We start from the raw sequence: 17,252 nt of genomic DNA, 5'->3' as shown, positions 1-17,252 counted from the left end.
TGGTTTGGGTTTCCTGGGGGAAGTGCATTTTCTACATGCTTCTTAGGGCAGCATGAAGAAGGAGGCAGCATGGGGGGTTTTGGTTTGTTTTGTTTTGTTTTACTTCTAAAATTGAAACAAAATACATGAGAGGAGTGATGGAGGGAGGAAGGGATAGAGATAACATTGCTTTTATGCATCCATAGATGTATTTTGCAGGTAACGTGTTTTCTCAGATTATTATAGTTTTAAGTATAATATGTGAATTCTCTTGTAAGAAAGTAATAATTAGTGCCTCTAATAATGAGTAATTCTATAGCATTTAAGTTATGAAGTTGTTAATTCTCTTGTATTTTCACTGTGTGCTTTGTCATATGTGACCAGTCAGTAACTGTATGCTGTGAAAGGGGCAGTGTTAGGAGAGCTCATCACGTTTCTGAGGATGAGTACATGAATTTAACTCTTCCTTTTGTTATTCTGATCCTATCTGACTAACATTGCTATGTTTATAGGTAAAGACCACACCTTTCCATATTTTACGTATTCTCTGCTGCACATTTATACTGTTTATACTGAAAAAATTAATTTCCTTATATGTGTTGCTGATGCAGCAGTGGCAGGTCCTTTCTCAAACTGGTCATTTTTTATTCCTTGCTACTAATCTACTGCTTGCCCTGCAGATATGTCAAGGCGTACCTTCTGCCTGATAAGTCCCGCCAAAGTAAGCGCAAGACCAAAATTAAAAGTAACAGCACCAATCCAGAATTTAACGAGACGCTGAAGGTGAGAACAGTCTCTCTCTCAGGCTGTGATGAATGTTTCACTGGTGCTCAAAGGTATTTTCTATATGTCCTCCCATATGGAGATTAAAATCTGGAAGAGAAGCCTCAAAAGGGAAGGTGTCTAAGCAAAAGCATTTAATAAACCTTTAAGCTGCAATTTCTGGCTTTCAGCATTAACAAAGTGGTTTTGTTTGGTTCTTCCATTTACAGGTAAAATGTCAGTTTCCACAGATCTCTTTCAAAAGTGTTGATGTTCCCATCTAACCTGAGCTTAGAGTTGTTAAAAGCACCTTAAAGATTTTGTATGCCTGATGTTGAAGTAAAGCTAGCTTAAAAATTTCACATCTGAGTTTGAAGAGAAAATAACATTTTGCAGTAAGAAAGTGCCAACACCTGTTTCACTATTTGCCTTCCTAAAATACTGGAAGAGTTCATTCTGTGTTGGAAAAGATAAAGATGGATTACATCCTTGAAAACTGATGGAGCACAATGCCCAGGTCCTCTCTTTCCTTGCCTTGCCTGTGGTCTGCTACAGAGGGTGAACAATTCTGAGTCTCCTCACAAGCTGCTTATTCACCTCCTTGGCTCTGTGGTGCAGGTGGGAATGGCAGAGTTCACTGCCTGTCTGGGAACAGGACCTCAAAGCTCCTGATGATTCCCTTGCCTGTCTGAAGAGAGTTATGCAGCTGGCTGTCACAGGGCCAGAAGCTCTTTTTAGCTTCTCCTGAAATGCCTTTTTTTTTAATAATTTCAGTTATGTTTTAAATAAGTTTCTTATAATGGAGACAAATAGATGTTCCCTGGGTAGTATACTTGGCTTAACCTGGCTACAAAACCATTTTGCAGGCACACACACTTGGTCTGGCCAGACTGCTTGCCAAGGGAGAGTCTCTTTTATAGCCTTGTTTTTAAATGTTATATGGAAAATTTAAGAGTTGCTTGAACTGGAAACAAAAGGATATTAGACTTTACTTAGTAAGTAATATAGCACCAAAGACGTTTGCTTGTGGGGAACTGGGTGAGGATAGGACCCAGGAGCTTCTCAAAAATAGAAATTGTAGCGAAAACCGCTTGCTTGAATTGTGGGTGGGTGAGCAAGAGCTGCATCTGTTCATCTCTCTTTGACTTTTACTCCATTGTTGCAGAACATGTTGCTTCTCACCAGGGAACTTTTGATATTTATCATTAAGCCTTGTAGACAAATCTATATATTAATAGGCAACTGACTTAACTGTTTCAGCTTTTGGACAGTATTTGTCCATGTCCAGATACTGTTCCTGACGCAAAAATAAGGATCTGGGTCTCCTCAGCCAACACTACAAGAAGAGTGAATTTCAGGGAATTAATGGGCTTTTTGCTGAAAGCCAAGTGTGCAGAGCTAGGATTCCAGATGTTTACAATTTTCTGTATATTTGCTAGACTATAATGTTTTTCTCAGATGAGGTTTTTAATAGCTTTCGAGGCCAACAACAGTTACTAAGACTGATGTGCTCAGTGCATGCCTTGCAGATGCACTTGTATGTGTTTGCAGAACAATTTTTCATAAGTTACAAAGATAAAACTGGAAAGGAGAGGGTGCTTTTGCTTAAGCCGTGTTCGACAGACACTCTTTAGGGAGGAAAGGACTTGTGGAGTTTCTTCTTAAGTACTAAACTTTGATGTTGATCTGCTTCTTTTACACAATCTGGTTAGGAATTAACAGAATCACAGTTTTAAGCATCATAATTTATTTCACAGTCATAAATACCTAGTAAATAATATAGAAAAAAAGTACCACAATTTTGATAGTAACATAAGTTACCCCTGCGTGCACACAGCAAAGAAAAGAGATTTCTCATTAACATTATGAGTTTTCTGGCTAGATCCATCATGTTTGCACAGAAAACAAATCCCTCTTTCATGCTTCATTTGTTAGCTGCTGTGGGCTCTGTGAAACTGAGATAGAGCTGTTAAAGGCTTAGTGGAAACTATTATTTCTGCTTATTCTGAGAGGGGTTTTTTTCTCTTTTTCTATTGGTAGTATGTCATCAGTCACACACAGCTGGAAACCAGGACCTTGCAGCTTTCTGTCTGGCATTATGACAGACTGGGACGCAACAGCTTCCTTGGGGAAGTAGAAATTCCATTTGATTCCTGGAACTTCGAAAGTCAGGGTGATGAGTGGTTTGTGCTCCAGCCCAAGGTAAGGCTTTCCAGGGCTGGTGAGAGTGGTGTGAAGCAAATTTAGTGACAGTTATTTTTTTCCTTTGGAACTTGTTTATAAAGCAGGAACTTATAAGTGCCTAATATGACTTTTGTTTTTTATTTAGTGAAAGCTTACTAGTTTTAAAGTCTCCAGGAAAGCTTCACATGTGATTGGCTACTTAAAGCAATAACAAAAAAAACTTTTAAATAAGCCATAACTTCATCATGTAATAAAATGCAATAGAAAAATTACATAGTAAATATATTTTTAAATAGCACATAAAACAAAGGACTTTCCTGCCACTCTCTCTACCCAACCCTGATGAGTTTATTAAAGAAACAGACTCTTTTTTTTCAGTGTGAAGTGTTTTACACCTTTGAGCTGTGACAAAAGGACTTCTGAATCCCTTTACTCACCCTAGCTAGAAAGGTACACGATAAGGCCTCTCAGGCAGCAAATCAGCTGGTCTGTGAAACAGGGCTTGCACTGTAGCTAGTGAAGCACAGAGTGACTTCTGTCTCTGGAGCACCACCTGCTTTGGGAAAAGTATTTCTTTCTGGAAAAGATTTGAAGAACTACTGTAATCTGGAGGATTAAAGGCTTCTGCCTTGCTCCTGCAGTAGCCATAATACCCAGGAGTTCTGCCATTTCAGAAACTGTATTTTTCTTGCTGCGGAAAAATATTAGGTGTAAAACAAATGTAGCCAAGATTGATTCAATGACTTGTTTGTTTTGTATTCATTGCATTTAAGGAAATAGCGTTACATTTGGGGTTTCAGGAGAATGTGTTTGATTGGTGCCTTACTCTCGGGTGGGAGGTGGATCCAGGTGCTGTGTAATTAGTGTCCAGGTATACCCCTTTGTGAGGCTTACATTTAAACTGTCAGAAACTTATATTTTAGTAAATAATTTGCCAGAAGATATATATGGAAATTGATCTTTTCTTTAAACACTTACACACCTCATTCTGTATAAATGGCAAGGTCCTAGTGCAGTTTACTTTATGGGGCTGACCACCAGCTCTTCCTTCATGGTCAAGACCAGGTAAGGCCAGGAACAGAAATTGGTTACTGATGGCAAATGTGTTTCATCCAGCACTTTGTTCAGGCCAGGATTACACAGTCCTCTTCTCACAAGTTGCGTCATGTAAGTCACTTTTCTTGGACCTGCTCTCGAAGCAGAAGAAATGGCTACTCCACCTCTGTCACAGCTCTGGTTGGTGTCAGGTGTAGCTCTTACCTCGTACCCACCTGTCTACAACAACAACTCACACATTACTCTGCTTGTGGCCTGAAACAGAGTTTCTTATGCAGCAGTGTCTTTGTCATTTGTGTGGGTACAGGTGGTTTCTTTTAATCCTAACAGGGGAAAAAAACCAAAACAACAAAGCAAACTGAAAAAAAAAATAGTCATGAAGCTCTCCTGCTCAGGAGAAAAAGTAATGAAGTGCTGAGCATTTCAGCAATTCCAGCTGGAAGGTGTTGTCTGATTATTTTCAAACTCATTAAAAAGATTCTTAAATTACTTCATTTTTTCCAAAGAAAGCAAACAGAATTAGTCCTGTCTGTCTCCTAAGTTATTAGAAACAATGTTTCTAACCTTAAAACACCACTAGGGTTTTTGATTAGCGAGGATAATAATTTAAAAAAAAAAAGAATTACTGCATTTTCAAGAAAAAAAAAGCACAGGTTAAAATACATGCAAGTGACACGCTGTTCTACATGAACTGAGTGACAGAGACAGGAATGGAGTAATGGCAGTGAAACACTTCCTGGGTTTTATTACAGTGCTTTATTTGTTCTGTCATGAATCATTTAGTTCCTTTAGAGGAAAGGCTGGAGAATTTGAGACATGTTTCTGCTGAGAGCATTGAGAGATTTGTTTTCAAAAGGAGTGTGGTTAAATCAGAAAATGGAGAGAAAATAGTTCTGTGGTTGAAGAGGGGACAGAGTCTAGAGTCATGTTATATGTGAGTTTGGGGCAGAGGTTGACAAATTTTTTCTGATGTTAGAACTTATACCATTGTTTGTCTACTAGTAGAACAGAAAAAAATATATCCTTCTTGCCTTTATGGGAAATTCAGCCCCAAACTTACTTAATGTAGACCATAAGTAAGCTGCCTGACTGGCAAAATGTGGATGTGCAAATTATTCCACAGCCATTTACTACAGGTTTTCTGTTATCCTTTGCTGTAGCAGCTAACACTGGTCACTGGTGTGATGGGACTGTATTTCTCAGTGCAGCAATGCCTGTGTTGCTGTAAAATTGCTTCAGCGTCACAAAGGGGCCATGTTGTTATCACTAAAATTGCTTTGTTCCCTGTCCCATCCCTGCGTGCAGCCTTAGCCCCACTGAACCTGGTTAGTGCCTCAGCCTGGACTCTGGGATGTGAAGGCAATGCTGACTCTGTGCATGTCACTGTATGTACTTCTGGTGGGGGGGTTGTTTTTCTTGCTAATAGAATTTTGACATTCCTGGAGAGTCAGGAAAAAAACTGCATGTATTTCAGAGAAATAGTCACAGATCAGACACTCATTTATAAACAGTGTTTTAGTCTTTTGTGGTGCCTTGGTGTGTGTCTTGCATTTCTGGAGGATCCTCTCTTTTTGCATGTGTTTTGTCCCTGTAAGGAGATCAAGAAGATTTATTTGTACCTAAACCTTAGCACTGAAGCATGTACAGAAACCAGATCATAGAACTGGGTTGGAAATGACCAGATCAGCTAGTTCCAACCACCCTGCTATGGGCAGCTCTCCCTGTGTTACATCTATTGTTACATCTATAGTTTCCAACTTATTGCAATGTGAATGGAAGTTCAGCACACTACCAGGGAAGGTCCAATGTTATTTTAACAAGGATGGTCTGAAAAGCATTGAATGCATTTTTCCTCGGCAAGATTCAAACATTTATAAAGCAAGAAGATGCAGAAATGCAGAAATAGTGTGTGTGTGGGCTCGGCTTTGTGAACGCAGATTTGGGCAGGGCTGTCCCCACGTGCCCTTCCAGCCTGCACAGTGGATTTCAGGTGAGGCTCAGCGTGCGCAGAACTGGCCCCACCGTTTCAGTCCTGAGGTTCATCTGCCACGGCCGAGCGAGCTTGGACAGTGCCAGTGAAGTCCTCAGGACTAGAACCTCCAGCACCCGGCATTTCCCAGGAGGTCTCCCATCCAAGTACTAATCCGGGGCTGACCCTGCTGAGCTTCCGAGACCTGACGGGATCGGATGGCAGGGAGGCATTTAACTGCCTGCGCAGAAATAGTAGCTGTGTAGAAAAGGAAAAGGGTATTAAGAACAGTAGTTTTCAAGAAATTTTTCTGTTTCCAAGCTGTGGTTTGCTCTCCCTGACCTTTGTTATCCACATATCTATTCCAAGAGTGACTCAGGAGTCTGAAATACTTGAAACTAAGTGCAGTTTAAAATCTTGACTGGGGGAAATAAGGGCTATTTTTCAACTTAAATCAGCTACAGTTTATATACTCAGAAATAAGTTTTAGGGGTTTTTTGCTGTTGGTATGCTTTACTTATTCATGCTAGGTAACTCCTCTGTATGTTCACTGAACAGTGTCTAATGCCATATGGGTTTATTTTTCTGAGTGCTTGCATTCTCAATCTCAGAAAGTTTTCTAAAATTTGATTGCTTTCAACCTGGAATGTCTAATTACCTGAAAGTGTGTTGGTATGTCTTGTATGTTTAAGAAGTATTTCAAACACTATATGAGTACAACAAAATTAAAATCAAAAGGAGAAATGTGAGTGAGTAACCTTAGCTGGATTTCTGGTTTGTTTGTTTGTTTTCTCTTCAGGTGGAGGTTGTGACAGATTTTGGACTTCAATATAAAGGAGAACTGACAGTTGTTTTGCGTTACATTCCCCCAGACAGAAATCTAATGCTTCCTCTAGGGCAGTTCCAAGGTAAAACAAACACTAATGGTAGCATTGATTTGATAACATCCCTCTGAGTATTAAAAATCCTCAACTGAGGCAAAGGTACTAGTGAAGTTTGAAATCATACTTAAATATGTTAATTGTCTTTATCTGCAGAAATTTTGAACCATGAGTATGTTTCTCCTGATCCAGCCTCTTCTCTTCAGGAGAGAGAAGGGAAGGAGAGGCTGATGCATGGCTTTGACCTAATTACCTAATTAAAAAAAATCCAGACATTAGATTATATGATTGAGGGAAGCCACAGAGAAAAAAAGTCTGCATCATAGGCTGTGAGTTCTTTGTTCAGCTAGTTATACACAGTGTTTAGCTGACCAAAGTAATAAACTTCACTTAGTTCTTCATGCATAATTCTTCTTAAGGTATCTCCTCAATTTCACTCTTTTTTTCATACTGTTTTTCCTCGGCTCAGTCTTACTGTATCACTGCTGTAATTTAGTCCTGTAAAATATTATTTAAGTTCTTTGGGGTAAGCCATGATATTCATCAGCAATGACCAGGTGAAAGTAGTAACTGTTTGCATTGTAGTAGCATGAGGAACAGCAATCCTTTGAAGTGAAAGCAATCACCAGGTAGTACATCAAGTACATGGATATACCAGACACAGGTGTATATCAGTGTCTTTGTGACAGTATTTCTTGTTAGAATTTGGTTATGATAGATATATCAGATTTATTTCTTTTCCTTTTTTTTAACAGATGACATTATCTCTGCTAGCAGTAAGGTTTTCTCAAGGTTTCTCTCTTAAAAGCTATTTGTTATTTTCTGAGTCCAGATATGCTGTCTACATTTTTTTTAATTAGTCCCTTTTAGCATCACTCCTGCTCTGTTTCACTGATGTTTCAGCCTGAATCAGTGTGTGTGATCCCTGCTGATAAGCACTAGAACCTGCAGCAAGTACGTATGTCCTTCTGCTGCTGTTTGAAAGCAGTAGTGTCAGTGAGCAGTGTCCTTCATGTGGTCCCTGAGGAGCTTACACATAGGATGCATTTGATTTGTGGATTTAAGCTTTGGGACAGAGGTTTTATAGCTTGCCTTTTGGTCCAGGGCTGCCTTAATATCAGCAGTGGAAGTGGATTCTGAAAAGCGGGTAGGATTTACAGGGCACGAGTCCTTTGTGTTCAGCAGAGTAATCCACAAACACTTATGTTCTCTCACAGGATTTCAGACTGGGCACGTTGTTGTGTCCTGCAAGGACTAGTTAGTTACAGGATCAAATTCTTTATCAAATACAGAGTGACTGTTCTGCTTCTGCCTGACTAGTTTCTCTACTCATGGAGAATCACAATCTCCCCACAAGTAATGCTTTAATCCCATTGCAGTAAATTATTTTCAAATATCTGTGCAAGACAATTTACATTTCCAAATCAGTCTTACAGTGTATATATAATTTCTGATGGTGATGCTGCGACTTTGTTCCATATATAGGAAAGAAAACCTTTAAAAAAGGGAAAAAAGGAGATTCTCCTGTGCCATCTGGAGGTACATTGGAAGTCCTCATCAAAGAAGCGAAGAATTTAACAGCAGTGAAATCAGGAGGCACATCTGACACTTTTGTGAAAGGGTTTGTGGCTTTTTTCTCCATGTATTTTTAATGGCCACACTGAATCATATTTTGGCTGACCCAATTTTCTTCCATATATCTGTATATGTGTGTGTGGAGTGTCAGTCCTGAAAAACAACTGGCGCCTTGAAATCGTATGCTGAAGAGAAGGATGCTGTGGAACAGGAGCTGGGAGAGATGAATTGTCCCAGTGGTTAAATACAAAAACATTTGTATACCACTCAATCCAGAAACAGAACCAGTCAAGCATAAGCATCTAGTGTGCTGATGTGTTCAATGTTATAAAATACATTTTTTGTTAAAAGAAAGCACTTCTACTGACATGCTGACATGGGTTCCTCAGTACCATGAACAAGACTCTGTTTTCATTGGACTATTGATCTATCATGTGTCATGGCCAAATGCATAATCAAGTTGCCATAAACCAGTTGATGTTTTGCAGTGGTCTAATTACAGATTAAGGTAATTTGACATAGAGAAGCCCACAGTTAACCCACTGCAGCAAATTAGCTCAAGTTTGTTGTCAAGTTAAAGCTGACACAAGAATCTTGATCGAGTTCTAGTGATAATTTTTTTGTATATTTGACCCTTTAGTATTTATGTGCAACCACATAGTTACTCCATCAGCTTTGCTAACGGAGGTGAAGGAACAGACTATAAAAATATGTAGAGACCTCTGATTTTTCAACTAGAGTATTAAATTCTTTTGGTTTCACTAAATGAATTCTCCACTACAAGTAAAATGTGAAGAATTTGTCAGACTTTACAGCATTTGTGCTTCTGCGCTCAGTGGAGCTTTAGGCAACTCAAATTTATGATGCCAGCTTGAAGTTCCTTATCAGTCATTTCCATTTCTTTCTGGAAGTTGTCTTCTCTGCTTTGATAGGGACACTGGACAAGCTGACTCCTTCTAGCCAATGATTTATGATTCTGTCTATATTTACTCTCACTGAAATAAAAAGTCTGAGGCTGAGACCTAAGACCTGGGGCAAGGAGACCTAATTCCAATTTCTGATGGTGATAACTGACAGGGTAACTATAAGAACAAATGAAGCACAAATGCACAATATGCTTAACCTAATACTAGTGGGGAGATGGAATCTTGACCTTGTCTGAGCCTTTACATGATTGCAAATCTGTGTATTATGCGGCAATCCATTCACATATGCGGTTTTCCTTTTCTGTGTCTCACAGATATCTGCTTCCAGATGACAGCAAAGCCACAAAACACAAAACTCCTATAGTAAAAAAGAGTGTGAACCCCCAGTGGAATCATATCTTCACTTTCAGTGGCTTGAATTCAAGGGATATACGTAATGTCTGCCTAGAATTGACTGTGTGGGACAAGGAGTCACTTTCCAGTAATATTTTTCTAGGAGGTGTCCGCTTGGGCACTGGAAATGGTAAGGTCCCATCTGACTCAGGATTGCTTTTCTTATTCTGCTCTCCTCCTTCCTTACCCCGTGTGATTCATGTATATGAAGGACAGAAATGCTACAGAGTGTTGGAAAGTATACGGGAACTTGGGGAAATTGAAAAGGGAGAGAATGTGACATGTAATCTGTAGATAATTTAGTTATTTCCTCCATTGAGTGACACACAAAAACTGTGTGCCCAGTTGCACTTCTGCACAGTCTAGAAGAATTGCCAATACCCTCAAGTGTTCCTTAGCATCCCAGTGAGAAGGAGGAAACTACTTTTTCCAGCAGCAGCTTTTCTGCTGCTGATGACCTGAAAGAGGTGTGAAACCATTCCTCCTCTGTTAGGAAAAAGTTACTTGTGGTATAGAGTAGGGAGGTTTATGTGCCTCTGTTCAAGTGCCACAAAGGAGTTTTATGACAAACTGTTGCTTTTCAGGAGCTCTCTGTACAGGTGGTGGTGTAAAGAGCTTGACATTTCTTGTGCACTGTTGTAGCAAATGAGCTGCAATATTAAGTAACTGCTTCCTAATGTGGCAAAATGCCTCATGTTTTTATAATTGTCAGGTGTAAGTAACGGCAAGGAGGTTGACTGGATGGACTCTCAAGGGGAAGAGCAGCACCTCTGGCAGAAGATGATTGACAGTCCAGGAGCTCCAGTGGAGGGGATATTAATGCTGAGATCCAGCATGGGAAAACACAGACTCTGAGAGACATTAACTGCTGAGGGGTGCCACAGGCACTCCTGACTTCAGCGATATTCAGGCTTTTGTCACTTTGCCCATTTGAACATGGGGAAAGGTTGTATACTCTTTGCCTTGGGTGTTAAGGCTCTGAGTGAGATTTTAATGCATTCTGCACTTTCATGCACACACTTTTTGCCCAGGCTTCCTGTGAAATTTATATTTCTTCTGAAGCCAGTGAGTAATGGACCTTGTACAGAGACCAGTCTGGCTTTCTCTGTCCCTTCTGTTGACTGGTGTGCAGCTGATGAACACTTCTTGGGGGCTGCTCAGAGTGATCAAATCCTGTGTGGATTTAGTAAGTAACATCTGGTTTACACATCTCCTCCTGGGTCAGAGATGGCCCAGAAGGCAGCAGTGACACAGTGCAAGAAGACTCAGGGTGAGTCTGTGCTGTGGTATTTGAAAGTTAAGAAGCCATAATGAGGTGAAGGGTAACAAACAGCATTTCTTTATCATGCTCTCTTGTTGGGCTGTGCTGAAGTGCACTTTGGGCCAAGTAGCCAACCAAGGAGGGCCAATGCAGTGTGTTGCACACTAGACATAGGCGGCAGGTGAGCTGGTGTGCAGTGCTGGTGTCCCGGCTTTCCTGGGGGTATTTTAATGCACTGTATAAAAGGCAGACTTGGTTGAATGTAATCAAAGAGCCTCCAATGAAAATAAATCATAAAAAATCCTCAAACAGTTTCCAGAACTACATGACATTACTGTGTTTTCATTCAGTTGATAGCTCGAGCAGGATCTTCTGATGTCATTGAACAGAGGGAATTTGTCCACATGCCCATCCACATCTGCTGTGTTGCTGAGATGAGACACAAATCAGGTTTGGACATAATTAGCTAAAATTTGATTTAACAGATCATATATTAAAATAACGAGATTGAAGCACATGCCAAAATGATTTGCAAAACAAGAATTTTCTCTAAAAGCTCTGGGATCCCACTCAGATGTGTCCATGCACATTAATTATTAACCAGAATAGGACTTTCTTTTTCTCCTGAGCATCCTTCTGTGAGTCAACAGTGGATATAATGATGAGTGAATCTTGAGCAGTTCAGTTGTTAATCTTATTAACTGTGACAATTGTTCTACAATAATTTTGCCATTTGGTTTCCAAAAGTGATTTTACACCTATTTAGAGCCCTCAACCTTTGGGAACCTACACAGGCCCTTTCTGAAGAGCATGATGTTTTCAATAGTTGTGGGCTACTTCTACCATGATGAGACAGGATTGTAATATTTTCTCAAAGAAGCACATTGCAAGATTGGATAACGATATAATTGCAAGGCAAGGGATTCCTCAGGGTATAAGACAAAAGCAGATCAGGAAACTGAATGAACAACATTTCTTCTGAATTTTCCAGTGTTATAACACAGCTTTCTATTTGTACTGTTAAATTAATCTATAATTTTTCTTCCCTTTTTTACTACTTTCTTCCAATGTTTTCTTTTTGGAAATATAGTATTAATACTAAGGAAATAAACTGAGATACATGGGAACATATGTAGATTACTGGAAAAAAACCCCAAAGTGTCAAAAATGTGCCATTCCCTGTAGATCAAAATGTCAGTATTCAAATATTTCTGTGAAGAAAAAGACGATTAAAACCTGAGAGATACAATCCAGAAGTTGCAAGAAATCTGGATTGAACAACAGAATAAAACTGATAGCTGAGTAACTACAGCAAGAAATTTTGACATCTGTAGCTATATGATTATGCACATGTATTTAGAGCTGAATTAATTTTTTTTTAGATATTTTATACTGTTTTTTGTTTGACTGGCTGGAAACTGCAGGGAAGTTCACATCCAGTCTTTTAAAATCCTAATATTATTGGATTAAAAAATATTTAATTGTGTGAATAAAATTATTTTATTTCATTATGAATATTTTCTTTTAAAATTGTGATATTACTTTTAAAAGCCATTGGAGTTACTGCTTGTCCAGTTGGAGACTCAGAGTTTTCAGACACTACTGAGTCATCTTTAAAAATTAAATTGTCTTAGCGAAGCTCAGATTGGGAGCCAAAAGTCAGTAGTTACTCAAGAAAACTGACTTTATTTTCCTTCTTTAACTATTCCTAATTTTCTTCTGAAGTTTGCCTCAAAGTGGGCAGTGAAGCAAGTCTAGTCTGGTTTACCCAGCTTTTCATTTTCCTGACCTAAACAGTTCAATGATTCTACAGTTCTGTGCCATAGATGCTGTGAACTGATAAATTAGAGCACAAATATGAAGCACATAAAATTGTATGACCTTTTTCTTATCATAATAGTCTATATTTAAGTATTAGATTTTTTTATCAATATTTTCAAAAGTGAAACCCAACCTGACTTTTAGCACCTGAACTACCTCTACCTTTAACACAGTTGTTCTAAGTTGTCGTGGTTGTTTGTACTAAACCTACATTTATTTTGAGAATAATATCATATTGACATGTTGGCACAAACTCGTTATTTTTTTTTTCTTTTACTAGATTGTTGATTCAAACAGATAAATCTTGTTGAATCTAAAGAAAATTATTCTTTGAGGTAAAATTCCAGCTAGAGTTGTAGAGGAACGCAGGGCTGTTGGATGGTTTGCTCTTGTTTCATTTTGATGGTGAAAATGGAAAAAATTGGAAGAACAGAAACCACCTCAAAGCTGGACCTCAAACTGGACACTTTCTCATTTGCCAAATTGAAAACCTAAAAATAATTTTGAACTGAATTTACTCTTACACGGAGTACAAGAGTCTGTCTAATTTTTGAATAGTACTTCCTAACCTTCTAAGCATGAACATTTTAGCTAAATCAAGTCTTGCTTTGAGCGAAAAAAACAAAAACTTATACTTTACCACTTCAACTTCTGCCTGTTCTGGTGCTATGGTAGAGTTGGTGATGAATGGTCTCATGTGGGAAGTGTCACGAAGTGCATCCATAGGCTTTAAGTTCTGCCTTTTCTTTCCAAAGAGCCAAAATGTCACTCTGAACCCATGGCTGGAATTACAGACTGAGCTATAAATAGACTGCAGAGGAGCAGCTGCAGTTCAGCATATGAAAGGAACAACTTCACCTGGGAAGTAACTTTGGCCAAGGCGCTGGTGTTTGCCCTTTATGGGGTATGGAGTAATACAGTGAAAATACCTCCTGGTTTAGCACTGACAGTGTGGCAGCATATAATAATGTCACACCCATCATATCCTGGGAGAGAGGATGAGCATCATACAAACACTGGAGCAATTTGGAAAGTTTTGCTGTTCTGTGATGTTATCAGCACATTTGTAGGAAGCGTCTGATTTATGGAAAATGTCACATTTAATTATGCTGCTCATATCTTTGTTCTCTCCTTCTATAAAAATGGTTTATGGTTTGGAGAAAGCACAAGATGATTAACTGCAGATGTGATTTCTTGTTTCCCGGATATTTGAATTAATTGCCTATAATTATGCGTCATCATGTTCTGTGTGTTACCAGCCTGAACAAAATGACAGAAAGACAGGAACTAGACTAAAGCCTTCCTTTTCTATCTATGTTTATGGTATTGAAGGTTTATGAATAGTTTATTCAAGGCTGATTTTTAGGTGGAAATAGCCACAATTTTAACATTGATTCATAAACTCCTGCCCTGAGTAAATAGATACAGCAGAGCTTATGTTGCTGAAGTCTTTTTCTACACAGACCTGAATAACTGAATAACTGAATCTGCAGTGGAGAAGAAATCTGCTCCATGGTTTTAGAAAATGTGTTGCAAACCACATTTTACTTTTATACATAATTTTTTAGCAAGGTGACTACAAGGCTTTCATTAGTTTTTTTCTGCTTGCATGATGAGATTTGGAGGGTTGAACCCTTTAAAGAACAAAACTTTTATTGCAAAAGTTCAAGTGGGGCCAATAAATACATCTACAGACAGTGTCAGTATATATCAGAAAGAGTTGATATTGAGGGGTCTCCATGCTCTGCCATCAGATTTTGGTATCCAGTCCTCTCTAGAGGTCTCTCTACTGAGTTTATCAGCTATAGGGGGACTTTAGGCTTCTAAACATTGATGTTCCTGCGAGTTTAGATACCAAAACCAAGGTAAAACAGGTTTGAAATGGCCTCCTCAACTCCTCCACCTCCATCATGTTATAGTTGAGTGAAGGTGGGAGGAAAGCTGTGAAGAGTCTGAGAGACCCTGTTGCCCTCTTCCTGTGCTAATCCAAGTGCCATTGGTTTCCTTGGGTGCCTGTTAGATGCCACATTCTCATCTTTCTTTCTCAGCTGGGTGCTTTGGCCAGTGGTTTAGGAGGGAAGGCATTGGGATGGTGAACATGTTTTGATCATGGTGCATTAGACTGGAAACTTATTCTTCTATGCCTTTTCCAGTGCAGATTATGCTAAGGTAGCATGAAAGAAGCATTTTTATATATTAATTTTTGATTTTTCTCACTGGTTAAGCCCCGCTAAGTGCAATTAACCTAAGCTGTATTCTGCAAAATAACAACTCAGCTATAACAATAGAGAAGCCTTTGAGCATTCATTGGTATTAATTGACAAGGAGAGGTAACAGGAGGCTTGCATTTAGTCTGGCATAATTTTGGCTTCTTCAGGGGCATGCACATTGCCCAGCTTTAGGCATGTCAAGTTTGTAGTTTGTGCTGTAGAGTCAATGAAGAGAAAGGCTGCTTGGATCTCTTTACACCTCTGTCTAGTTTGCAGATTCTTACACAAGATAGTAAGGATTGTGACTGAATCTTTGCAAGGATCTCTCTTCCCTTCACCCCTCCCTTCAGTTCAGCAGCCCTGACCAGAAGGTTCTACGTGGACACTAATCTCTGGTATCTGGAGGGAGGCACCAAGCAGAAGGGAAGTGCTAGCCCCATTTATTCTCATCCATATGAAGTTAAGACTGAAATTTTATTTCTCCAACACAGTATTGATTTACAGCACTTTGCCACAGTGACAAAAACAAACATCTCCTGAAAGCTGTTCGTGCACTTTATAAAACCTTTTAAGTAATTTAAAAAATAGATTTTTATTTATTTATTTTTTACACACAGAATTGTTAACATTGGAGAACTCTAGAGAAATGGTGGTAAACATGTGGTAAATTCCAAAATAGGATGCTGAATTTTATTTGCAGTGATGCCCTTCACCATAGCTCAGCAGAAGGTGCTAAGAATCATGCTAGCAGAACCTCACCACTTTGTCCCGTGAATTTCCCATCTGTGGTTTTATATGTGCAAATGCTGTTTAATAAGTGTTAATAATACAGTGTCAATTATACCATGTATATTGACACTGACACTGGAAACTGAATCTCAACTTGCTTTTTAGGTGTTTTTAGGTTGAACCTCGCCCTCGCTGCATCTTGGCCTTTTATTTAGATTAGTTCTTTCAGCAATTCTATTTTGTGGCAATAACATATGTGTGACTGTTTGCTGCTGCTCCTGACTGCTCAGTGTATATTTCTGAGGATATAGAACTATCCTTGAGGTTTGCCTAAAGCCAAGCATAATCCTTTGTTGCAGCAATTACGGAATGTCACAGATCCCTTGTTCTGCCTTTGTTCTGCTTAAAATCTCTTGCTAACAATTTGTTTATTCTGCTAGACATGAACCGTAGTACAGTAAATGGCACTGCAGCATGTTAAGTTCTGCCCAATTTTAGACAAAGCAATGTTTCCTGCTGAGAATATTTTTGTACTGTGCATTGTACGTTCAGTTTTGTGGACAAAGGTGACTGGTAATACATTTGCAACTGTTGTCAAGATTTCTGCTCTGTCTTTTAAATTAAAATACTGAAATGTTGCTGTGTCTTTGCCTCTCTTAAAATGCATTACAGCAAACTATAAGCTTGTCTTCTGGGAATATCCCATATTATCTCAGAGGTAAAGACATCACCTATATGTGATGGCTAATGCAAGAGGCCTGGTTGTCTTCAGAGATGGAACTCCATTGATAGTGTCTCTGCCTCTACTTTTTCTGTTTGTTTTGAAAGCACTTAAAGTGTAGAAATAAGTTACTTTTGATTTCATAAGCAGGTCCTTCTGTCTCTCAATCTTCTGCCTCTTCCCTAGTTCAAGATCCTGCTCAATATCCTTCACATATGTTCAAAATGCATATTTTCTGTAATTGCTGATCTTGATTTCTTTTGTTTGTTTGTTTGTTTGTTACTATTTTTAAGAAAAAACAAGTGTTTGATCACTGAATTTATAACTTCAGGCGCATCAAGTTCACTTCAACTTACCTCGGAGCTGAGGGCTCTCTTGCATCTTCTGGTTTTCCAGTCCCCTGGACCTTTTTGTCTTGCTGTGTCTCCCCTGCTGTCTGAGATACCGTGCCTCTGTGCTCTGAGCATGTGCTTGCCTTTGCTCACTTTGGAGTGGTCCAAAACTCTGGCTTGGTTCCCGCTTTGCGTTGCTGTGCCCAGGTTAATGGCAAAGCAGCTCAGGGGTTTCACTGTTCTCCTGGTGTGATTTGGGCACAGGCAGATGGCTCTTCTTTCCTCACACCACTCATGTCTAGCTCACCCCCATGCTGGTTTTGGCCTTTATGGGGAGGTCAAACACCCATAAACTGAAGAGCAGCTGCAGGTGGGGAAGAGCCCTCCTGCCAGTTGTCTGCTCCTTATACTTTTGCTTGGGACCATATTTTAGGATTTTTGTGGGGGTCTGGA

The 17,252-nt window shown here is 39.2% G+C and overlaps 1 protein-coding gene across 1 annotated transcript in view; it reads left to right on the top strand.

The window, feature by feature from the left end:
- SYTL5 (synaptotagmin like 5) overlaps nt 1–16,424 on the top strand; it is an 88,909-nt gene extending 72,485 nt beyond the window's left edge. The window contains exons 12-17 of the mRNA XM_071553334.1: nt 660–762; nt 2,782–2,943; nt 6,750–6,858; nt 8,317–8,452; nt 9,647–9,855; nt 10,438–16,424. Coding sequence (XP_071409435.1) covers nt 660–762; nt 2,782–2,943; nt 6,750–6,858; nt 8,317–8,452; nt 9,647–9,855; nt 10,438–10,580 — 862 coding nt within the window. The 3' untranslated portion in view covers nt 10,581–16,424. The remainder of the gene's footprint in view (nt 1–659; nt 763–2,781; nt 2,944–6,749; nt 6,859–8,316; nt 8,453–9,646; nt 9,856–10,437) is intronic.
- The last annotated feature ends 828 nt before the right edge of the window (nt 16,425–17,252 follow it).

This window comes from Pithys albifrons, chromosome 1 (genome assembly GCF_047495875.1).
Source record: "Pithys albifrons albifrons isolate INPA30051 chromosome 1, PitAlb_v1, whole genome shotgun sequence".
Classification (NCBI taxonomy): Eukaryota; Metazoa; Chordata; class Aves; order Passeriformes; family Thamnophilidae; genus Pithys; species Pithys albifrons.
Note: the sequence above shows the minus strand (reverse complement) of the source record. Positions and strands in the feature narration are given on the sequence as shown.